Source organism: Chlamydotis macqueenii, chromosome 7, assembly GCF_036417535.1.
Source record: "Chlamydotis macqueenii isolate bChlMac1 chromosome 7, bChlMac1.mat, whole genome shotgun sequence".
Classification (NCBI taxonomy): Eukaryota; Metazoa; Chordata; class Aves; order Otidiformes; family Otididae; genus Chlamydotis; species Chlamydotis macqueenii.
In genome coordinates, this window is record NC_141562.1 from 35110436 (window position 1) to 35135589 (window position 25154).

A 25154-nucleotide genomic window follows, 5' to 3' on the forward strand; every position below is an offset into this window, starting at 1 on the left:
GCCATCTCAAAAGGAAAGTTGCAGTAGTCTTCCATGATGGAAGCTACAGTAAACTACAATATGAGGTTTGCTACTCAATTCAAATAAAATATATGCCCCCTTTTAAAAGTAATAATCTTTTTTTTTTTCCTTCTTGACTCCTGTTACCACAACGCATAGTTATTCAAACCTTTTGTGGGAGGCTGGAGAAAATATTTGAAAGTTAAAGCATATCAGACTGTAGACTGCCATGGTTTTCATTCTGCCACCTCCTGCATGTGCGTTATGAAAATGGCTTTTGATTGCAGGGCTTTTTGACTGCAAAAAGGGGCTGTCATCTTTGCAAAGGGCTCTTCCACGCGTAGTGCCATGGCAGGCTACATCCTGCAGTTGTTCCATGAGCTGCCACAGTCACGGTGGTTCTATCAGCACCAGAAATGTCAACTCGGGTCCTAAGCAGGGGAGGGACATGGTGCTGGCTGCTGTTAATTATCTTACATTAACTCCAGTAAAACATTGTTGAGAGAAAATCATCAAAAAACTGTACGAATAATTGTGAATGGAGTCCAGATTGAAAAGCTTCTGGCTTGTGCAGCTGCTGAGTGTGTGACCTTGCCGGGGTTTGATAGGAAAAAGTTGCCATGGGAATGGTAGGGCATTGTTTGCGGCTGACTTCAGCCATTATTGTTGTGCTCTGTTTGCAGCTTTTGTTTCACTGTGAAGTGCAATTGTTAAACACCGGCTTGAAACAAAGATGTATTTACATGCAATGGCTGAGTTCAAATGATTTCCATTTCTAGAGAGATCACGCCTTTGAGATAGGGAAAAAAAAAATATCTGTTGCTATTTTGGAAAACACTAAGTATTTTAGCACAAATACAGTATATGCTTAGAAGACAATTCCCATTAATTCCCGTTTCACGATCCCTGGAGGTGTTAAAAAAAATGTGTACATGGGGCACGGTTCAGTAGGCATGGTGGTGTTGGGTTGACGGTTGGACTTGATGATCTTAGAGGTATTTTCCAGCCATAATGATTCTATAATTAAAATCGGTTAAATATCATTATTGGAAATTGTTATTCACCACTGGGCCCATAGTAACTGATGGCTTTAAACAGCTTTGAGGTAGAGCCTGAACAAAGAGCCCTTCTGTGGGAAGCGCAGGGGAAGAGTCTCCACCTGCTCAAACTGCTAATTACTTTCCTTTGAGTCCTTCTCCATTTAATACTAAAATCAAAGTAATTGCAGGCTCAGAAAACAAAGACTGTAGATAACTCCTACAAGCAATGCCACATGCATGATCACCAGGCCGCGGCGCCGCGGAACTACAACTCCCGTCAGTCATTGCGCCCCCTTCCCGCCGCACTACATATCCCAGAAGGCCCCGCGGCGCCGCTCCGCCCAGGAGGTGGGGCTGCGGCGCATGCGCGCAGCGGGGCGGGGGCCTCGGCGGTGTCGCCGCGGTCGGTGGCGGTGAAGTTTCCTCGGAGGGGGCGGGAGGCGAACGGGCCGCCCGCCGCGCTGAGCCGGGCCGGGTCGGGAGGGGAGCGCGGCAGGCGGCCGCAGGTCCCCCGAGCGGCCCGGCTCTCCTCACGGAGGTTCCCGGACTGCCCTGGACTCCAGTAAGTGCCTCGGCCCGGGGCGGGGGCGCTGAGGCGGGGCCGGGGGGCTGCGAGCGGCCGGGCCGGCCCCGTGGGGAAGGCGCCCGGTTGCTGCTCTTCCTTCCGTGCGTGCCCGGTGTTGGACCGGGCAGGGCACTGTCCTGGTCCCTCGACGCCTCTGCCTTTGTGTGGCTCCTCGATCGTAACCGCTTCGTGCCTTTCTCTTCCCTCCTCCCTCTCCTTTCTCTTCGTTTTCCCTCCAAGCCACCGCCTTGGCGTGGGGCTCTCCCCACGTCTCACCTCGGGGGCACTTGTACAGGAGGCCGTGGCAAAACTGCCCGGGTAAAGCAGTCCGGGCTCTGTCACATCCCCAGAGGTAAGAGGATGATCTCATTGCCCGTAACATTTTTTTTTCTTCTTCTTCTTCTTCTTCTTATTCTCTCTTCTTCTCAACTTCGATCTTTGAGCATGATGGGAAGGAGCGATCTTATCTGGGCAGAGCCCTGCAGTGATGGTGCTTGGGAGGGTGTGGGCTCCCCGCCTGCTCAGCTGCCGAGCTGGGCCTTCCTTGCTGCGTCCTCACCTTTGGTATTGACATGTCAAGCTGCGGCTTCTAGGAGAGCTGAGCGCAACTGGGACAGCTAGCATTTAGGGGTTAGCTTGTTTTTAGTTTTCGAAGGCTTTAGTTCTGCAGAGGGCTGTTTTGGAAGGCTGTTGCCTGTGCCAGCAGTGCAAGCCTGCACCTCTGAGTTGTGTTCTAGCCTAGTTGTAACCTGGGCTGGTTATTTTCTGAAGCAAAGTGTCTTCAGGTGGATAACTTGACTATAAATGAATGTTAAACTGTAACTAATTCTGTCGTATTGGCAGCTTTTTGCACATGTGCAATTCTAGATGTGCATTTGACATGCTCTTAACTTTACATAGATATAAATACTGTGTGTATTGAGCAGTTCCCTCAGGTGTAACTGGTGCATAACCTTCATAAGAGGCATTATAGTATTACACAAAATGTTTGTGGAGTAACATCGAGAGGACAGCAATTTCTCTTTGGGGAACAGGCTCCTCTTTTGAGACCTGTTTCTTTAAAATTGTATGTCTAATTTTCACTGTGTTAGTTAAAAGCAAGCAAAGAGAACAGTTTATCTGCAAGTAGGGTAACAGTTTAGTTATTAATTTGTTAGGCTGAGCATTATGAATTAGGCATGAGCAGAACGGTGTTGCTTATCTAAGTGGAGAGGGACAATAATATTTTTTAGATTATTAAGATCTGGGTTCCTCCTGCTTACAAAAGCATAGTACTTTTAAAGGGGCTGCTAAGCATCCCTGCATAGAGTAAGCTGGATGGCATCGGCTTCTTTGTTACCTCCTGACAAACTGCTTACTTTACTAAAAGAGGCCATAATGTCTGACAAGATACATTTTCGGTTCTTTTCCTGTTACCCAATCCCGTACGTGACCCTGGAAGACCAGGCCATATATGATCATACAGTTTGGGCCTATGAGGTGCCAGCTTCTCAGTGTTGAATCTAGCAGGGTTTAGTGTTTTTTGGTTTTTGTTTTTTGTTTTTTTTTTTCCTCTCTCTCTTTGATTTGTCCACTTCCTTTTTGTACTTGGGCTGTGTTCATTATGATGCAGCACAAACACAGTCTACTGAGATGGAGCTGTGCATGGCGACTTTGGCTGGTTGCTCTGCGATGAGTTACTCTGTCTTAATGAATGCACTTTTAAGGATGGGGTTTTTTAATCCTTTTGGTTTGAAAGTCGTTATGAAATGTTATGAAGTCTTGTATCAGTTTATTTCACAGCTGAGTCACAGGTGCAACTTTAAAGCAAATTCAGTAGTCCTTGAGAAGGTCTGTACATCCAGTCACGTATAGGAAGACTTCTTTAAGTTTTATCATTTGTTCTCATGGGGCTTCATGTTGGATAAATTCCCAGGACACTTGCTGCATTCTAGTAAGTCTTAACAGAGGGTTTTGAACAGTGGACTTGCCTTTTAGGTCCCTGCAGTCTTGTCTCCTACTGCTGGTTTTTATTTTTACTTGAGAGAGTCACACAAGTAACAATACATAAAACTGTCAGGTATGTAAAGCAGAGAAGTGTAGAAGTGCTGTTTTCCTGTTTGTCACATGAGTAAGTGTTAAAAGTGGGCTGAAATCTCTCATCGCAGAGAGAGTTCCTCAGCCTGGTTGATATTTGGAGGAGAGCCTTTTAATTCAAGAACAAATAAGCACTGATGCTGCAGAAAGTGATAATTCAAGAGACAATACATGGGAGTTTGTGTATCCTAGATATCAGTGAATACTAGACTGCGGGAGACAGCTTTGCATAAAAAGTAAAACTTTGTGTCAAACTTTTATGTTCTTTTTGCAGTTATTAAACATTGCAATTTTATTTTGTTAGCATAGAAAATTTAATTTTGAGTTACTAAATTGTAAAGATGAAATCTATTTTCTTCAGCTATTTCTTTGTTTTGTAACTACAGTTGACCTTATGTTCCATTGCATAGCTGTGCATTTCAAGGGCAGAAATAAAGAAAAAGATGTCAGTGACAGCTGTACTGCCGTGTTTAAATGTTTCAGAGGAGCAGATGCTCTCATATAAATTAGAGAATAGGCAAAGAAGAACCAGTGTGTGAAGAAAATAGGAAGCATCTTGATGCTTTTCCTCCTTCTCTTCCCCTGTCCTTATTCTTCCTCAGGAGTAGGAGCTCAGTGACGGAGAAAAGACAGACACACACGTGGGGAATAAGGAAGATGTGTATATGAGGAAAAGACCTGAGCGCAGGAAAAGGCCTTTTTTTTTTTTTTTCTAAGTAGTTGTGGCATATTTCAGAAGGCAAGGAAGCTATACCAGCAGGAGTAATAAAGGCTGACTGTATGTCAGAGTGCTAGTGTAGAAGAGAGGAAGTGCAAAAGTCAGTTTTTGTTGACTGTAACAGATTAGAAAGAACTCGAGGACATTACTGAAATGTGAACAGATCTCTACTTGTAATACAGTCTGCAGTGTACTGTTGGACGTAGCCCAAACTGCCAGGCCTGCAAAATTCTTAATCTATTTTAGTAGATTTAGAATTCCATTGATGTCTTTATTACTAAATGTTCCTGGTTATTTAAGCTGGCAGTTATCGTAGTAAATGTAATTCCTTCAGAATGCAGCAAACCAGCAGCACTGGGAAGTGAGAAGTTTCACTGCATGCCGTGGCGTACGCTTTCTTGTATCCAGCTGTAGTCAGTGTTTCTCTAAACAATGGCTCCTGATACAAGAGCCTGTATCTTTCTTTCAAGTTTTTTTTTTTTTTCCCCCCTGGTAATTATGAACAATAGACACATTCTTAGAAAATACTTGCTGGAGTTTGGAGCCAAATGAATCTTTGTGCAGTTGTATAATTGCATTAAAATACAGGATAGTAACTTACTTCAGCGCTAAAATATGAGAATTTAGGTAGCTGGCTTTAGCATAAAACACTTTTACAAAGCAGAGCAAGTGCTGTAGATGTCACTAGGTAACAAATGATACACGAAGTACAGCAGTCAGTACGTGTATTCTTTTGGTTTTGAGCCTGAATGCAACAAGACATGGCTAGAAGCATTGCTCTCAATGCTTTGTAAAATTACGTAAGAAATATAAATATCAAAATTCTAGTGAGCTTATCTAACATGTAGAAATAATGTATCTACTTTAAAAACATTAACTGCTGAAGAGAGCAGAGTTGAAGTGTGGTTAAAGTTCAGGTTTTGAAGCTACACTTTAATGAAATTAATTGGAATGGGAGATGTGGCTGAGCTGTTCCAGAATTATTTCTACTCCTGCACTGATCTCTCAAATTAGGACTTTGAAAATTTGTGTCTAAGGTCATCTTGCTACATGCTGTGGCCTAACTCTGAAAAACACTTCGATACGTATTCGTATATGGCTCAATTCTATAAATAACACTTTCCTGTTAGTGCTAGGTAAAGCAGCAGGGTTTTGTTGCTGTTGAGGAAGGAAGCTTGGTTCATTGTCTCAGCACTAAGCAGCGTTTTCTCCCTCCAGGGACTTGCAGAAGTATCTAGAATGTGTAGGTGTTTCTTTAATCTTGGAGAAGGAACTTATTAAGCTTTCTGGTGCAGAACTACATGAGCCACTTACTTACTTTTAACAGATGTTATCTGTACGAGCAGGGAGTTGCAGGTCTGGTAGACATTTGTGGCATTCAACAGTTTAAACAGTTTTCAGGTTTGAACATATGCCTTTGCCTTGAAAATCTGAATAGTTTCAGGTATTTTATGTAGAAGAAAGGTGGTTCAATGGTGAGGTTGCCGCTCTGGGACTTGGGAAACAGGTTCAGCTCACTGTGTTGCCAAAAGCTTCCTGTGTGGCCTGGGACAAGCTGCTTCTCTGTCCCTCTGTTCTCATACTGAAACTGCAGAGCAGTAGCAGCTCTGTGCGTCGCAGAAGTGTTACAAGGGTATGTCAGTCAGGTTTCGATGTGTTCAGGTGCGGTGGTAACATGGGGGCATGTAGCTCCGTTGTGCTGGGAGGGAGAGGTCGAAGAGACTGCCCAAGTTAAAAGCTGGGGGTAAGCTCCAGGCAGGAGTAAAATCGGAAAAATAAGGAGGGAGGCTGGGAAGTTTTAACTGGAAAACTCTTGGATCAGTTAAAAACAGAGAAAGCGAGTCCTTAAAACTTTAAGGAGCACTACATTGCTTTGTTTAATAAAGTATAAAAACAATGCTTAAGATACCTGAATGAACTAGGCAAATCTTTTCTATTATGGTTCTGCCACTCAGGGAACAAGAGCAAAGCTGTCTCTGTTTTTCTGTGGACTGTTCTCTTTGGAAAATGCTTTTCATTCTAGCTAACCATTACATCCAAATATTTTAGCTATCAATTTTTCTTCATTTATTCTGCTGGCATGATAGGCAGAATTTCTTAAATTCGGCCTGATTTATTGACTTTTCATGTGAAAAAGGTTGAAAAAGGATAGCCAAGATAGGAAAGAATTTGCAGCCACTTCTACAGAGCAGTGTCTTTAGTAACTTCATAGAGCCAAAAGTATTTTGGATTGAAAAGCCTTCTGGTGGAAATATAAGATGGTATTGTCATTGCTGTAAACTGAAAATGTAGGCTAGACAGCAAGTGTCAAGCTTTGCAAATGTGTTTTCCTTGTCGGCACTCCCAGAAACAGTTTCTCTGTACAGAGTGATAGGTGATAAATTCATTAGTTTAATAAGTAATTGTTTTGATGTGTATGTTTTTCATGGGTGCTTTGGTACCCACCACATTTACATCCCATGTCCAAGAAAATGTGTTTGAACTTGTTCAGACTAGTGACTTAATTAAGTGTTCTTCTGTTAAGCACTAGAACAGTTACATGTCAGGTTTGTTGTAAGAGTGAGCAGTCCTCTTAAAACTGCACTTCAAAAGATGTTGCTAAATAATATTGGTTAACTCTTTAGGGAGGCTTAGACTAACAAATGGAAAGTTGAGCTGTGCTAATAATTTATCTGGCAAGCTGTTTCTACAGCTAGTAGACTCGGTGCCTGTATGTGCAGTGGTGCTGCAAAGTTAGGTAGCAGTGCTTAAAGGATGTTCTTGCTTATTCAGGACTTACTCAGTGTTCCTGCTTATTCAAGACCTCGGTCTTTGGTTACTTTTTTTTTTTTTCTTATTAACCTTTTCTTTTCCCCCTTAAATCCAGTTCACTGTAGGTGCTGTAATTTATTTATACTATCTTGCTAATTTGTACTAGTACCCTGATTTTTGGGTGGAGAAGCAGGATTTCTTAGGGAGGTCTGTTTGTCCCTTTCTTGGGGGAAGGCTGTGATACAGCATGTTGAAAACCTGTCTGTGGCATACGCATGGGAAGTTCAGGATTTCCAGGCACGTTGTTGCACATACACAGGACTTGTGGTTCTCCTGGAGTATTTCCATCTGGTTGTGTATAGGTCAGGCAGCGATCCTGCAAAGTGCCAGGAGCCTGGTGACTTCCTGGGAGTATTGGGGTTACTCTGTAGGTGGAGCGTTGTAATCCTCCATCTGCATTGTAATTTACGCTTTGAGAAACACCAGTGTCGGTGCAGAACAGCAGCTGTCCTGTGAACTGGTATTTGTGCCATTGCACGTATTGGAAGAAGGGTAAGGGAGAAGGTCAGCAACCAGGTATGGGCTGACCCCAATGTGAGGACAATTCCTTGGGCTGACGGCTTGCTTCCAAGGAGGGAAGGGTGCTTGGAAATGGATTGAGTGAGAAGTTACAGTGAAGTATGTGCTTCAAGTGAGCGTTAGCGGGCTGGCACTCTGCTACAAAACCTATCCTTGCAGATAAGCGTTTATTTTACAGGATTTATCTCTGTGTTTAATTATTTCTTCTTAACTTAAGTAGTATAAAAAAGCAGGAGGGGGAAGATAATGACCTGGAAACTTTGCCATTTCATGGGAGCTTAATTTCCTCCTCCCACCATGGTAAACAGGAGCTGGCATGCGTTCTGTAGCTGAGTGTTGGTTCACTTACATGAGACAGACAAAGGCTTATTCTTCCTAAAGAACTCGCGCTAAACCTGTGCTTACTAAAGAGCCGTGAGATTAGTCCTAATTGCTCTCAATCCTTGTATAGTATGAATATGATTGATAAGTAAGCTGGATTCTGGAGGAGATACCTAGTCTTCACAGCAGCGGGACTTTTGGCCCACACAGTGGCTTATGCAATGAACCAAATGTGGTCTATACCGTGAATTCCCACAGTATTAAAATAACAGTGAGGTGAAATCTTACTGGCGACAATTTTTCCTTCACAAAATACCAATGAACCATTGCATTTTTTTTTTGTTCTGCATTGCATTTGCTAAATTAGATCTAGAACATCAAGTTTGATTATCAGTCACTTGCTTTGTGTGCTTTGGGTTCATTAAATCCTTTTACATTTTAAAAATAGGTCAAATATTCATCCGATAGTGTTCTGTTCATTATTTGATACTTTAAATGAAGTGAAAAGTCAGTCCTTGTTAGACTCCACAGTTTGGAGTTCTAAGTGTTAAAAAATATGCTTGGTGGCTTTGTTCTGAGCTCACTGTAGATGAAATTGTTAAACTTGGTCTTAAACTTGTGTTCAGATGGCCTGTAGCATGCTGTGCTGCTAGCAGACATATGCCATGTGAAATGACAGTTTGCAGGTGTTCAGCTATTCAGAGCTGGCTTTAGAGCGTCTTAAAAATGTACACTTCAGTGGAGTTAGTCTGAGTATGATATTCCTGCTTTTAAATTTGGAGCTTGCCTTTGGATCGGTATGTAACAGGTAATATTTTGCTAGTGAATGAATTCTCTCTTAAGGTTCCCTCTTTTGGCTTCTACCCAGTGCAGCGATTGGTGCTGCTGAGGCAGATAATTTTTTTTAAGTAGTACTTTCCAAATGAATTGAACACACTTTTATGTACATGCTGCTATTTCTTTAACAATGTGAGAGTGCTCTGAAAACCGAAGATCTTTTCAACTTGTTAATTTCCTAACCAGCTGGCCTTTTGATTTTTTTTTTTACATACTTCACAGGAAGAAGGTCTATGTTTGTGCTGGTGAGTTTGTACCCAGGATTCAGAGTGAAAATCAGTAACACTGGCTCAAAAATGGCAAACTTTTATTTAACCAGCTGCACTTTCTTCTCAGATTGAACTTTCTCAAGTCAAGCAAGCTTCATTAGGATTTTTAGTTTGATGCAGATGATCTTTGTGCTTCAAAGTCATTGGGATGCTTTTGAGACTCTTGCCTTTTCATATTTGAAGACAAGTTTGGGTTGAATTTGAAACAGCTGGCAGCATGTGGAATCTGAGTTCTCAGAGCGGTTAGCCTGGATGAAACTGTTACCAGTAAGAGAAATTAAACAGGGCTTTTACTAATGAGTAACTAGTAGTAATAAGTAATCCTAATAAGTTACGTGCTTATTCTCTGCTTAATTTTTAATTTGGTTTTGTTGTCATGAATGGAACAATTTCTGTAGAATGTTGCATGTAAGCGTTTTCAAGAACAAGGACCTAATTTGTCATATTTGGAGTTTTACATACAGCACTTATCTTAAAAATTGAAAAGGCCCATAATAACATTAAAAATATTTGTAAATAATAATAAATTCTGAACCTGCATTATTAAGCATTTTAACTAGTCTGTAACTGAAATTAATAACCTTTTAAAAATTTGCTGTGTGGATTGTATGAGATAAGTCCAAGTGAATTAGTGTAACTATATTTTGTTTTCCTCTGTTGTATTCATCCGTGGTTACATCTCATTTTGAGTAACTTTGTATTACCTAGACTTAACATGAAGTGATGAAAACTGTACTTCTGACTTGTAAAACCTTTGTTACTGAATGTATTCTTTCACTGTCTTTTAACTCTGCTATTTTATTGCTTTCTAGGCTAGTCATCTCTCAGAAGCAATAGGTACATTTCAAGAGTGTCTTATAATGGCCTCATTGCTCAGGATGCTTCCTTTTGTTTGCGATAGCTCAGTGCATTTAGAGGGACAATTAAAATACTTGTTTTAGCTAGGTAAAAACTGTTAATAGGTGAGGCTTTTTGTGTAAGAGATCAGTGATAGAGAGGAATTTTGCGTGCTGTGCAGTGCATTTCTTCGTTTCATCATATCCCAAAGCCTTTGCCTGCTATTGCAAATACCTTAAAATGCAGGAAAGTAGTTAAATTAAGAGCATGAAACATCACTTAACAGAAATTCTTGCAAAAAATTTTTGAGGAAGTACCAGTCTGTTCTGATGTGGAACTTGCAGGTCAGTATTTGAAATAGACCAGCAGATGGTGGATTCTGGTAGCATCAGAACATTTTGCTTAAGACTCTTATCTTCCCCTAAAACATACTGAAATTTTTACCTAGGCAAAGGTGACATTACTGCAGTTTAGCCTGAAGATGAAGAGCTTGTGCGTGTATTGATGTCGTTGTCCGTGGTGAATGATTGCAGCTTTCTGGTGAGCAGTGTGTCTGGGCATCTTTTGTGATTAACTTCATCTCGGTTGTTTCTTGCTTCCGTTTAAGCCAACTGTTTCTCATTGGCATATTATTGTTAGACCTTGAGGTCTTGAGGTGTTGCAGGTTTTGCTGGGTTCAGTCTGTACTGAAGGTATATCAAACTGTATGCTTTGATGCATTTCTGTTGTAAAATGCATATTTTAATAAATGTTGGTTATATGTGGATGTTGAAAGCACTAATAGTAGATAGTACGGGATAAAATTATAGTAATTTCACTTGCTGAGGTCCACTGGAAAAGGGAATAGTTGGCTTACCCTAATTTAACAACAGCAGGTCAGATGCATTTTGAAGACAGAACGATGACAGAGTAAGACTTAAGTGCAAGATAAGACTGCGGGTTTTATTAGATGATTCATCAGTGCAAACGATGAGTCTTCTATATTGTGGCCTGGTTGGAAGTTGGATTATGTACTGGGGGAGGGATGCATTGTTTGATATGCCTCATAGTTTGATCAGAGATAGGCGAGGTCAATGCCATGGGTGTTTCAGGTTTTTTAATTTTGAAGATTAACTTATGCTTAGGAATTCTCTTCCAAATGATTGCTGGCCTTTTGCAGCTGCTTTTTTCCTTCTTCTTGACCACTTCAGAGAGGGAATCTAAATTTAGAGGGCAGCATATCCTGGAGACTTCCAGTTCTCATTTGTAGACGTAGTTAAAATGTTGCTAATAGTTTCATATGCTTGTAGGAAGTCAAAGTTATGTCTTCTCTGTTTAACAGAAGCATGCAATGTCTGTTGTGCCTTCCAGAACAAAAACGAATCTGTGAAGCATCTTTGGGAAATAGAAGTGCTCAGCCTGTCATTTTAAAACAGTCAGTCCTAAATAATCTGCTGTTGTCATCAGAATTGTACCCAAGTCATCTCTCCACCTCCTGGATTAGTGTTTTTCTGTCATGTTTTGGGTACTTAGAAAATTGTGCCTTTAAGGGGTTTGTGAAAGATGAGCAGAGCCATTGTCTCTCAGTTTAAATTATCTAAATAATGTTCCACCTCTACTGGAAGGTTTTCAAGCAGTTGAAAATAAAGAAGTTTGAACAACTACTGTGGATGATTTATCTGACTTATTTTCAGAGGCTATTCTGAGCTGGTTGTCTCAGGGTTGGGGTTTTCCTCCTACTCCTCTTTGTTGTCCTGGATGTATGCAAGAAGGAAGGCTGGATGAGGCTCTGAGCAACCTGATCTAGTCAGGGATGTCCCTGCTCCTTGCAGGGGGGTTGGACTAAATGACCTTTGAAGGTCCCTTCCAACCCAAACCATTCTATGATTCTATGATTCATTGCTGTGTTCTTCAAGATATAAGCAGGACAGTCTGAACTCATCCCTTACCCTTGGGAGTCAGTAAATGGAGTAAATGGCCAGTAAAAGAGATGACCAGCTGAGGAGTAGCTGATTTACAGCAGGAAGCTGATAGTAATTGCCTAGGCAAAAGCCAAGAGCACTCAGTAATTAAGCTGTCCCTCGAAGATTGCTGGGGATGCTGCTTACCTTCCCTTTGCGGTGATGGAGCTAGTGTAAATAGTAGAGCTTAAAAAGGGGGGTGGGGAGGAGGGATGGGCATGACTCATGGCATCATTTTATATTTATCAAGTGTCGTTTTACAAATGCTGTTCATCATTTCATAGAGATGAGTAAGTAGGCAATGTATGTTTCTTAATCTTCTCAGCTAATAGAAAAAGAACCCCAAGTCATGTCCTGTGGTAAGTCAAATCCGAAGTTCAAAATGTCTGTACGCTAATACAGCAGGAAATAGAGGTGTTAGTCTAAATTCAATAAATAAAAATAATAATAAAGTAATACACAAAGCTGGAGGAAAACACATGTAAAATAAGGCTAAAATATATTAAGGAACATGCTCATTTTGCTGTATTTCTTAATTAAACTCTAATGTGAATAGTGCAAAGCCTGTTGCGTGGCCTTTTTATTCGTACGAAGTTCCACTTTCCGTCGTAAGCTAGCAATCCGTGGTTTATGCCTGCTTGTGGAAACCAAGCATTAGCTGTCAAAGGAGAGACTGGGCCGTAGAAATGTTACCTTGTGTCCCGCTTTCGTAGTCTTGTGTGGACTTTGTACTTGAAGATGTGGAGGCTGCAACTGAACTACAATGGGGGTGAACTCAAGAACAGGTGCTGATGTGAAACTAAAATTAGAAATTAATGTAGAAGAGTTTAAGCAGACTGTTATAAATGTTGAAAATGAGATACTTGTGTGTCTCTGCAGGTTCTAGTTGTGCAGTCATGCATTTACAGTTATGGACCGGGAGAAGGTGATCTGTAATTTTTTATTTATAGCGGTGCCCAGGAGGCCAGACAGCCTTCAGTTTGTGATATAAATGTTGAGGAATGTTGGTGTATGGCATACCCAAGGGGAAATCTGAGAGAAGCTGGGCTGATGAGGTATGTACCTACTTAAATTAGTATGCTGCCACTGGAAAGAGGGATGTAGGACTTAAAAAATAAGTAAGACCTCCTGTTTGGTTTATAATGTGGCCCTCCAAGAAGGAATTTTAAGGAGCTGTGAGTTTTCTGAATTCTTAGATATGAGTGTCAATATATACCACAAAATGGTTTTTCAAAAATATTTTCCCTTCTGGTGGATTATGGCGCGAACCAAGAGGAAATGGGCCACAGGGATATTTTTTCTGAAGTAGCACTGTCGTTGACCCCTCTCTGCTCCCTCCCCTGCCCCGCCAACTCTGAGGAGGGAAGGCAAAATAAAATGAAGTTGTATGTAATCTGTTACAGGTTTGATGCTTTCAGCTTTTCTTTTTGCAATATTTGATTCTAAAAGTGGGCGGAAGAGTTGTTATACTGTTCTGTGCTGCAGATTCTGCTGCAGAAAATAACGAAGTGTGGGTTTAGTAGCAGCTGTAGAATGTACACAGACTTGGACATTTTTGTTTTATAATCACCTGAAATAATAATTTCAGTAAAAATAAATCCTACCTGTGTAAGACAGGATCTGTATTCTGAAGACACATTTAAGTGGAAGTTCTGGTGGATTGTTAGGCTGATGGTCTTCCAGCCAGATTTCTTACTGAGGTATTAAAAGGAATTACAGAACTCCAACATTATGAATCTTTAGAAATAATGTGGTAATTCTGTCTTTCTTGCTTTTTTTGGTCTGTCTGGAGTTGCCAGGAAGGGTGTTGTAGTGGTGGTTTTGTGATGTGTGTTCAGTTGCTTCAGTAACAGGCAGAAGGGCACAAATTGATTTTTTTTTTTTTAATGTGCAATACAAATTGTGGTTTGTTAATGAAAGCTGAATAGAATTGGTATTAATTTACAGTGGAATCTTGCCAAGGTTTAATATGATGGAAGCAGACTTGTAAAGCTGGAAAACAATTGCATGATTTAATGTTTCATTTCAATTTTATAATAAAATTGAGGATTTTTTTTTTTTATCTCTTATCTTTTAAGAGCATGAATCTGGTAGATGTCAGTAATCTTGTAAGGAATTTCGAACTAATCTGAAGAAAACAGCAGTTATACAAATCAGGTTTTTAAATTAATGATTATTTGTCCTGTGTTTTCATCAGAGGGCAAAGAAACTGCAAATATATCATTTTGTATGCTGAAATCAGCTAGTTGTCCTTTGAAATAGAAAATTTGTATGAATGTAGGGTTTTTTTCTGTGAAAATTAGTTTATTGACAAATAAAATAAAGCTTCTGAATTTTATCTTTTGCCCTGGGGAAAAAGGTCAAATACTGGAGCAGTTCAACTTTAGCTAATTGTGTGCTCATAATGGTGCATTATGACTATCCTCTTTTTGTTCTTCATAAAGATTTTTTGAAAGATAGATGCTTTAAGATTCGGTTGGTTTTATTCAAGGGTTCTTAATCAATTGGTATCTTGTTTCAAAACCAAGTTTTCCTTGTTTCATTTTCTTCACATCTGCAGAGAACGCAGCTTAAGCCTACTCAGACAGGAAACCAGCCACCAATATTTGCTTTTTTTAGGCACAAGGCTTTTCTGGGCTTCGTAAACTGTTGATGTTAAGCTGAAATGATGTCCTGGAAATGCTGTGTTTTTTTGCTGAGGGACCACCTGGCACAATTTTGGACAACACTGAGAAGTTATAATTTTTATATTCATTTAAATGACAGCAACGTGTGATGCCAAGTTCTGCCAGCTTAGAGGTATAATTTTGAGAGCAGCTACCCTTAAACTTACCCCTAGCTACGGATGTGTTCACAGTGAGATGTTGCTTCAGTGTGAAGTGATCCCAGGAGCCAGCGTGTGAGTTACTGTGAATGTTCATTAGATTATGACACTGTCTTACAGTGCTCGAGTGTTTTTGCTGTTCCTTGTAACTCTAACTTGGTTACAGAACTTGTCTTAGGTCTGTGATACTTGAATTGTGAGGAACACACCAATAGCATTCAGATAGCTTTAGTAAATTTTGTTACTTTACTGAAGAACAAACCTGTGCCTTTGAAGATTTAACCCATTGTTACATACCTTAAATGTGGAGGCTCTTTTACCTTTTGGAAGTAGAAGGAAAACCAAATCACTCAGGCACTTAATGGAAGACGCTTAAACCTGTGTAACTATATAGAAAATGTCTTGCATCTCAAACAAAAGTGTGTTAACTTTGTTATACCCAAAAATACATTGAACTTTAGAATTTAATCACTTGTATTAAAAAAAAAAAAATCCACTATTTTTAATAGGTTATAGTCACGTTGATATTGCTGTCTCTTCAACTTTTTGCGAATACTACTGAACTGAAATTGTTAGACCTGGTCCCTGATGCCAAACTTAATGTATCAGACTTGATTTCGCAGCAGAGGATTAGTTTGGCGTTGGGCACAAAACCAGCTGGTTATTTTACTGGTTGAGTTAAATGGCTTTAAACTGTATACTAGAAATTCTTCAAGTATGGCATCAAAATCGCAATTATAGATTTTAAAAAAACCTGTTTCTCAAAGTGATTGAAGCACAATTTGACTAGTGTTCTAATTAGTCATATAAAATGACAGCTGTAAATGCAAGCAAACATCTACTTGTTTGTATATCTGATCCCCCAAAATAAAGGTATGCTTGTCTGTTTATCTGATTCCTCCAAATAAACACTTTAAAATGTGCTTAACCATGTATATTGTTTTACAGTGGTGTATCAATAGCTACTACAGATAGCGATGAGGTGTCCGCCTCATTGTGTGTATGTAACTATAGTTAAATCAAATAACTTTAAGCAAGGAAATAGTAATGGTAAACAATTTCAAGAAATGTTTAAAAGACACTTCCATATTACACAGGGAAAGCGCGAAGATATTATGAAAGGCGTGAAGTGCTTAAGGCTTCTGTGACTCACGTTAATATTTTTTGATATGTTCTGGTTCTAAGTGTTGTAACAATGTAAAGAGGACTGAGTTGTTTCTTTCTTGCTCTGGGAAAGGTCAGCATCAACCTATTTTTATCATATTTGAATGTTAATTTATTGCCATTTTTAGATGAGTATGCAAATTTATCTTTGGTCTTACAAGGCTGACTCTTATGTCCTGTGAAATAAAAGGAAGCAAGAAAAAAATGATGCAATAGCCTGCAGTAAGACAGCCATGAATTTGCTTATAGCAAAATACGAAAAAGCATATTGAACGGTAGAGCTGATGACAAAGATCCTTTCTTGACCATGAAAGGCAATGTCAAAGAAGGAAATGTAAACCTAACATTATCTCAGCTTGTGCAAGTTGTGAAGGAGAACCTTTACTTATTCTTTAGTGATCGTTTAAAAGCTAGTCTTGATACTTATCTGCTATTTACCACTTGTATCTTTGCGCTTAGGGTATTAGATACCCTAGGTATACGCTTCAAAGAAGTAAGAAAGACCTGCCTAAAAATTTAGTGGTAGTGGGGGGAGACAGCTACGCTTCACTTGTTCTTCCGTAGAAACTTCTAAAAGCTACTAGATGAAACTACTGAAAATGTCATGGGCAGGCACTGAACAGTCTTAAAATTAGTAACAAGGAACTTTGCTTAATTCCTGTGCTTTTTGTTCTGCAGTGTGATGTTCAGGGTCAGCAATGCCTTATGTGGATCGTCAGAATCGCATTTGTGGTTTCCTAGATATTGAAGAAAATGAGAATAGTGGGAAATTTCTGCGGCGGTACTTTATTCTGGACACACGAGAAGACAGTCTGGTGTGGTACATGGATAACCCACAGGTGAGATGTTCTTGGCAATAGTTTCCTGGCTTCTATAACTTGTTTTTTTAGATGTTAAAAAAAAAAATTACTTAATTTTTAACAAATTAATATTAGCTTACGGACCTGGAAGGTAAGGGGAAAAAAATAGTTATGTAAGTGAAATAATTGTAAATCAGTGTTTCTTCTTTGCTAATATGTGCAGTCTGTTAAAGAAAAAATATAGTTTGTATTTCTATTTTAAAAGTGACCAATTGCACTTAGTAGCAAAACATTAAAAACAACTTGAATGTGAGTGAATTGCCAACATATGGAATCTAAGGATTGCTAGGAGATTTAGGGATCAGATGGGAATCTGAATTTGATCCCACATATAGATGAGTAATTATTTTTTAATTGCGATGTACTATATTTATTTTCTGTTAAGTGTCTTGAGCGTGCATTACCAGTTCTCACAGGCAGTAGGTAGCGCTGTATAATGTAACCAGATGAGCTGAATCTCATACGAGTTTCACTACACAGGTCTCTTAAATCACCTCTAGCCTGATGTGGAAGTCTCTACTTTTCCTTGCATGGGCTGGATCAGTTAGCTGTTTCGTATTACTTTACTTAAACAGAATCAGTCACTGAAAAGCAATTTCTAATGATGCTTGCAGTTTCAATACGGCATGAATGAGGAGAGCTTGTGTCTGTCACAATGGACAGCATCCTTGATATAAAAGCTCCTTTTACAATGTATACACATCAGTGTGTTTCCTAGCGTAGGGGAGAACAGACAAATGCTTCGGGTTTGGGTACAGAGGCAGTGAAAGCATAGGATCTAGGTCAGCTCACAACTGTCTGCCAGAAGAATATTCGTGAACCGTTCTGCCAGGAAGATCAGAGTTAAAATGCAGTACAAGTCCATTGTTCAAAGGAATCAACAAGAAAAAAAAAACCAAAACCACAACAGTGTGCAGCTCGATGAATGTGACTTGTGACTGAAGAATTTAGCGGTTCTTACTGAGGAGAAAAAAGAAAAAATTTCTGAAAATAAGAGAGGCTTCAAATATTTGATGTCAATGAGTGATATGAAGCAAATCTTTTTTTCAGTTTCTCCTGTGATATAACCAGGACATGTGGGCAAAAACTTGAAATGATGTAGAAATTGCAATTCTTCAGAAGTTTGACGAATGGTATTTGCAGGGCATACTTAGTTTTTAGTTTAGGCTTTCTTTTTTTTTTTTTTTTTTTTTTAATATTGCCACTCAGGGAGCAGTGAAAGGGTATCTTACAAGAGGCAAGTTGAAGCTTCTTGATTTTCTTCCGCTGCTTTAATTTTGAAGAACAACAGAGTTCTTATAGACCCGCTGTGTGGAGACCATTCTTAATCCTTGAAGTGATGAAACCCTTCATATAGGATGAGCCTGCGGTGTGCGCAGAACTTCTCTGGGCCCTTTGCTGATAGAAGTGCTTTGTTTGTATCTGTGAAAGTCAGTTCAGCTGTTCAAAGGAATAATATTAAGACCACCATTAACCACATGTTGTTGTCCTAATATAAAGATTATAAAATGGGTATGCTGTGATCAAAATAATTCTGATAAAGTAAAACTTAAATTTATTTATTTGGGCAGAATGGGAAGACTTTTGTTAAATTTCAGTGTTACCAGACTATAGTAAACCTAACCTACTTCTTACCTTTGAAATATGAATGGAGTATAAATCAATTATTTGTCTATCTTTCTGACTCTGGGTAGCATTAGGCCGCTCTTTGCGATGCAGAAGTTCCAAAGGCGCTACGGAATAGTGAAGAGCTCTTTAGCTGGGGAAAGGATCAGCGAGCAGATGCAGTAGCATTCTCGTGGTCTCCAGGGAGGCCTGTACTGGGAAGAACGGCACTGTAACATAAAGGGCCATTCTGAGAGTAAAAATTGTAATGGAAAAAAGTATAAGGAAAACAATATATAAAGGAATAAAACTAGGAAGTTAACCGTGGTTTGCAATTCTCAGTTCTTTAACTGTTGTATTTGTAGGCTACTAGCTGGTTGTGAATATAATGTAAATGTTAAGGCTAGTGTGCTAGGCAGGGATGTAAAAACAACACTGGATTGTAAATATACTTAGGCTTAACGGCAACTTTAGGAAGTATCAAGGTATTTCCCTGTAATAACTTTAATATCAAATGATAAGAATATGATTTTTCAATCAATTTTGGAAAATACCTTTGAAGTATCTGACATAATAGATGAATGTCACTTCTTGTCCCTTCCGCCTGCCCTGGTCAAAATATATGACGCCAACATCTGTTAAGGAAAAAGTATTCTTTCTGGATTTCCTGGATGCAGACCTGCAAGAATCCTTTTTCCTCTAGTAAAATACATAAACGTCTGAAACAATTACTATTTGTATTGTTTCTAGCAGTCTTTCTGTTTTTAGTTGATTAACAGATGTGTGTATAATACACAAGTAGTTTAGATCCTGTTTCAAGCATACATTGTGTATTGTCTATAAAACCACGTAGGATTTTCTTTTTGTTTATGGGATTGAGTTATTTACTTTTTATGCGTAAACACTGATTGTGATATGAGAATAAACTAGTTTCACTTTGCAACACGATTTATTTCAGAATCTTCCTTCTGGATCTCCACCTGTTGGAGTCATCAAACTTACCTATATTTCAAAGGTAAGATATGTAAGACACTTGTTGCTCAATTTTGGTGATAACTACCAGGGGCCGCTTCTGAAGGCCTCAAATTTAGACAATTTTAAAAGCATCTTACATAACGCATTGGAAGCTTTTTGTTTGTGCGCTACTCTGGAATTTTAGAGAAGCATTACAAACGCTTCAGTACTATTGGGTTAAAATAAGAACCAACTAATTACCGTGTTGTCTAGGTTTGTTTTGTGATTTCAAAGGGCAGTTTTGTGCTGCATAGAATTAATGTATCTGAACTGTATGTTTCAGTTCTTTGTATTTGAATTCCAGTTAGTCTTGGAGAAAAGACAGCCATTTATGAAGTGGAAGATAAGTCTTTGGATGTGAGAGTCTGCAAGTAATAATGATCTTTATTAGACAGAACAGAAAAATTTCTAGAAAATGCTTAGTTCGTGACACTCTGTATACACTCACTTCCAAACTTCCAAAACTGTGAACTAAGTAAGTCTCCATGGATAAATTTGTAGCAGATACTGCATTAACAAATACGTGGAGAAAAACAACTGACCTCCTCTTGTCTTTCTGCTCATTTCTCATCCTTCCTTTGCTTTTCTTGTTGTCATACTGCATCTTCCCACCTTCCTTGGTGTGGTGTGGTTTTTTGGTTTTTTTTTTTTTTTTTTTTTTTTGTTCTTGTGCAAGGTATCATTATGCTGGTTATATCATGAGCACAGAAATATCTTTGGAGACCTGCTTATGTCCTTCCTGGCTTCCTCCTTGTATGCTTACTCTGCCCCAAACCTAGCAGTTGTCACTCTAAGTGTGCCTCCTGTGCAGGGGCTGTGTCTAACTCTCCACAATTCTTCTAGTTATGCAGTACATGCGGGTTTGGTTCTGGCCAAAAAAAAACGGTTTTGACGTGAGAGACTGTTTTGCCTTCTCCCCCTCCCTTGATAGAAGTACTCTAAAATCTAAAAATGGCAATGCCTCTCTCAAAACAGGACACTCTTTTGCTCCTCCCCAACACCGCAACACTTTAGAGACTCCTGAAGAAAAGTGACCATTATTCTTTTTATGTTAATAAACCAAAGTACAACTGATATCTTTAACATTATGAAATGTCCTTGAATTTTTAGTTCAGTTGAGATATAGAACTTCAAAACGCAAGTAGAAGTTTTGTTTTCAGATTTCAACATTTGTCTGGTAATGAATCCTTAAACTTAAGGAACATCAATGTACGACTTAAGCTGTCTTCTTACCATAGGTTGCATATCTTGAACTGAATTTCATATAGTATTTTTTTTTATATTTTATATCTTTGTAAGTAACAAGCTTGCTATTCTGCTAATCTTCAAATTTAGCCACTTGAAAGATTAAAAAAAAAACCAAACTGTGATCTCTGATATATATTTTGCATGCACAATGATATTTATAGTCTTAATTTCCCTACTAGGTTAGCGATGCAACTAAGCTAAGGCCAAAGGCAGAATTCTGTTTTGGTAAGTTCTTGCATGTGACATGTGCATCGAGTGCATTCTTCAGAAATCTGAAACAAAGATGATGTTCTGCAATTCAGTTACTAGATACAGCTGGTAGTGTATTTTTAAAATAGCTTGTATTCACTAGGTCTTCTTTAGGACGAGGGAAATGTTGGCTTCTTCCTTAAAGGGGTTTTGTGGTTTTTTATATTGCAGCACATAGATGAGAGCTGTTTTTCAGATGTTTGAAATTTTAGGAGCATTAATAAGCAAATAAAAAAATGATGGTTGTTTTCAGAAACATGGCACACAGGTCAGCTATGAAGACAAGTAATTTAACTATTTTAATCTGTATTACTGCTAACATAGTTTATTTGATCTAAAAATACTGTCAGCAAATGCTTTTACGTTAAGTTTCAGCCTCTATTGCTTCACGGAAGAAAAAATTTGCTTGGGGTACCTTCTAGGTTTATTGATACTTGTTTAAACTTGAGTAAAGCTTTAGATAATCATAAAAGCCCCTTATGGTCTTTTTTTTTACGTTTTTCTTGTAAGTATTTTGTCCAGAACTTACTGTAATTCCAGAATTTTTATTGTCAAGCAACTGGCATTCACAAAAGTACGTGTAGAGACTGGAATCAGCCTCTGCTCTGTTTATGAATAACCAATCTTTATGGCTGCATTCGTGTACGAGTTTTATCTCAGGGGAAGGTGCTGAAAATGCCTGAAGGTTTTATGATAGTTAGTGAAGGTGTCCTTGGCCATGTGCAGTGCTGTACAGGCCCGGAGAAGGCAGCTCCACTGGACTTGTGCAGTCTCTGTGTTGGAGCTCGTGAAACACTTGATAAATCAACCTTGTGTGCAAGGCATCAGCGGTTCTAGACTAACACCTAGCGTGTCAATTCAGTGCCATCTACAGATTCCTCTGCACATGCACGCGTGGACGTGTTCGTCTTCATCAGCTGTAAAGTTGTTGTTGTCAGTGGGCCAGCTCTAAAAAGGTTGAAGATGCTGGCTGAAAGCTTTTAATATTTCTGATGTATTAAAGCGATTTTTATATTTTTAGAGGAAAAATTGACTTTTATTTTCTTTTTATTTAAATACCAAGCGTTGTTATTTCAGTCAACTCATACTGTTCTGTATTTTGAATTCATATTTGCATCTAATAATGTTTACTTCAAACCATCCACTTTTTGGGAGAAAGGTGATAAAAGAGTAAAAAGTGTCTGTTCCTGGCATGTGTTTGGTGTTAGCGATGACCTGAACAAATGTTATAGGTAGAGCAGTGAAATCTGTTCAGGATTTAGCTGCAATCCTTCAGAGTTCTGGGAAGGTTTTAGTCATCGTTCACCTTAAAACTAATTTCAAGGTAAATTCTTAGAGTTTGTGAGAAAACTAGCTGTGACTTTACTGTTACACAAAAATATTTTTGTCCTTTTTGTGTAAAGATATGGTAAGTGTTGCCAGGTAGAAATATAAACTGCCTAAAAATATGCTTTCTGTGACAGGTCACTAAAGTAAATAAAGCTTTACGTTCTGGCAATTTTAAAGTTGTTTGATCCTGAGCATCATATACTTAGTAATCAATACTGACTTTTCTACAAATTAAAAAAAAACAAACAAAACAACAACAAAAAAACCCCAACACAGTGGTCATAGTCATGTTAATGAGTTTGTTGCAAAGGATAACAGATACTAGTCAGAGGATTAAAAGGAGAAATTGTGGAAGTCCCCAAGTATAAAACTTTGTTGCTTAGGGAAAATGAGAAAAGGGAAATGAAGCTGTAGAAAATTCTGATAAAATTCAAGGCTTTATTTCTACGTAACAAAAATAATTTAACAAATTCTGTATGATACTCTTTCAAGTAGAAAGCTTTAAGAAAAAAAAATTAAAAAATAGGTTTGTGTTTTTTGGGGTTTTTTTTTGTTGGTTTTTTTTTTTAGAAAAAGCAAGCCTGTGAAGTGTATCTATGTAAAGATGACTTTCTAAAAAGAAATGCAGCAGACAGCTTAAATACTTAACAGGATTTTCCATCTGAAATAAAATATTTTTATGATGATGTTAAGTTTGCTCTTAAATTTCAGTGTCGTTAACTTTTCATAATGGTTTTTAACAGTTATGAATGCAGGGATGAGAAAATACTTTCTACAAGCCAATGATCAGCAGGACCTAGTTGAATGGGTAAACGTTCTGAACAAAGCTACCAAAATCACAGTAAGTGGTTCAGTTCAAATGGTGACTGTCTCAAGGTGCTTAAGTGTAACCTTTGCCTCCAGGTTTTATGCTAGAGTAGTCTTTTCATCTCTACAAGCAAGTCTGAGCTTGACTTTCCAAGACTTGGAGGAACAGTACAGAACTCTCCCTAAACTCGAGTTTATTTTGCCTTTCGCTTTGGAAATTGGACAAAAATGCGGTTATCTTTTTCATTACAGCGTTTGATTGTTTTTAATAATTTAACCATACGCATTTAATATTAACTGAAATATCCAGAAGACATTTGCAAGCAATGAAGAGATACACATACACGTACCTGGTGTCAAAAGTTTGTATTTCTTAAGTATCCAATTGTTAGTGCATTTCTTGGGTGCCAGATATTTACTTCTTGCACAAAATCAGAAATTTTATGTAAACATTTTAGATTAAGACACTGGGGAAATTAATTTGCTGTGGTGTTTTGATTGTTTTAATTCCACATTTGAGAGAATTATCTAATACTTAATGATAGTTCAAAACAGGTAGGTAGAGTAGTTTGGCACAAAATTTAGCAATATTTGTAGGATTAATGGAGGCAGTGTACACATCTTCATGCCAAGTAGTAGTAGTAATGTGAGTTCAAATGTCATACTGGTCAGGCATCCTGTTCAACAAAAGTCTTAAATACGGTAGCACTGTGTTTATGGCCTTACTGTGGTAGCTCTACAGGCAATGGGGTGTCTCCAGTCTAAAGCACTTATTACAAGAATTGAAAGGAAGTGAAAAATAATGAACCAGTTGTTCCACAAATTAGCGGTGCTTCTTGAAGATCAAGTATAGCATTTGTGGCAAAGCTGGGAGTTGATTTTTAGATTTCAGAACACCTGGTGACATGTCTTTATTGGCACCAGTTTTCTTCTGAGAACTAAAGCATAGCCATTGCAACAAATTTTTTTGTAAGCTATTTCTAGCCTTTTGCAATTAGAGATCATTTGTTAAATTGTGCTGAAGACAAATTAAAAATACATGAATAATGATTAGGGGTTTTTTTCAGGTCTTCATAAAACTTCTAATGTTAATGATCATGTTCCACTTCCAGGTACCAAAGCAGTCTGATCCTCTGTGTCAAATGGATAATGCAAATCGTCAAGCCGAAAGCCCGGGAGGAAAGAAGCAAGTGTCTTACAGGACAGAAATTGTTGGCGGTGTCCCGATCATTACGCCTACACAGGTAATACCCTTAAAACAAGTAGGCTGTTGTTTGATAGAGGAGGCTTTGTTCAACATAGCTTGAGAATAGGTTATATATCACAATATATTTTATATCGCAGATATTGGTAAACTGAAAATATCTTTTTGTCTGTGAAATTAAGTGCTGATGCTAAATGGACAAAACTTCAGTGTTGTTGACTGTCAGGAAAAGTGGGTAAAAAAGGAGGTGATTGTCAGTTGATTAATGCACTATGTTATTAGAGGTAATGGGGATGACAGCACATGAAACTATTGCAGAAGGGCTTATGAAATAACCTGTGTGAACACATAACCTCAGCAAGTGAAACTGAGTGAAAATAAATGTAATGTAAGGGATTCTGGGAAAAAAACTATCTTAGTTTTAATAGAAAATACTAGATTGTGAAATAACCATTTCCACTTGAGTGAGAGGTAAGAGTTACAGTTGCACTAAGAAAACATCTCAGTGTTACGGTAACAGTGGAAGGAAAAACAACAAATATTAGATATCACTAGAAAAAGAATAAGGGGCAAAACAAAAAACATCTTTGTTGCTGTATAAATCCTGTCTTTGACCAGACCTTGATTACCATGTCTAGTTTTGTTCTCATCTTAAAACTAAAACTGGAAAGGTTCAGAGAAAGATTGTAAGAATGGTGTGGAATAATCTCCATATGAGGAACAATTGAGTAGGCTTGTACTCTTCCCTGTGCAAGAGAAATAACTACAGTATGATGTAAGTAAGAGCTCTACAAAATCATGATTGGCAGAAGTGGATGATGCAAACTTTATTTTCCACTATGAGAGCTATGGGCTTTTAAACAAAGCTAATGGTGTAACCAGGTGAAACTAAGGGGAGTTATTTCCGTGAGCAATAA

General features: G+C 38.5%; 1 protein-coding gene across 6 annotated transcripts in view; it reads left to right on the forward strand.

Moving 5' to 3' along the window:
• The first annotated feature begins 1440 nt into the window (after positions 1–1440).
• The window catches only part of PLEKHA1 (pleckstrin homology domain containing A1), a 35963-nt gene continuing 12249 nt past the window's right edge, over positions 1441–25154 (forward strand). For 4 of the 6 annotated variants that reach the window (XM_086752119.1, XM_086752116.1, XM_086752117.1 and 1 more), the window contains exons 1-6: positions 1441–1602; positions 16600–16760; positions 19345–19401; positions 20828–20873; positions 22970–23067; positions 24146–24277. In XM_086752119.1, coding sequence (XP_086608245.1) covers positions 16620–16760; positions 19345–19401; positions 20828–20873; positions 22970–23067; positions 24146–24277 — 474 coding nt within the window. In that variant the 5' untranslated portion in view covers positions 1441–1602; positions 16600–16619. Of the gene's footprint in view, positions 1603–1845; positions 1958–16599; positions 16761–19344; positions 19402–20827; positions 20874–22969; positions 23068–24145; positions 24278–25154 lie in introns of all 6 variants that reach the window. The other 2 variants (XM_086752115.1, XM_086752120.1) reach the window with 2 other exon arrangements.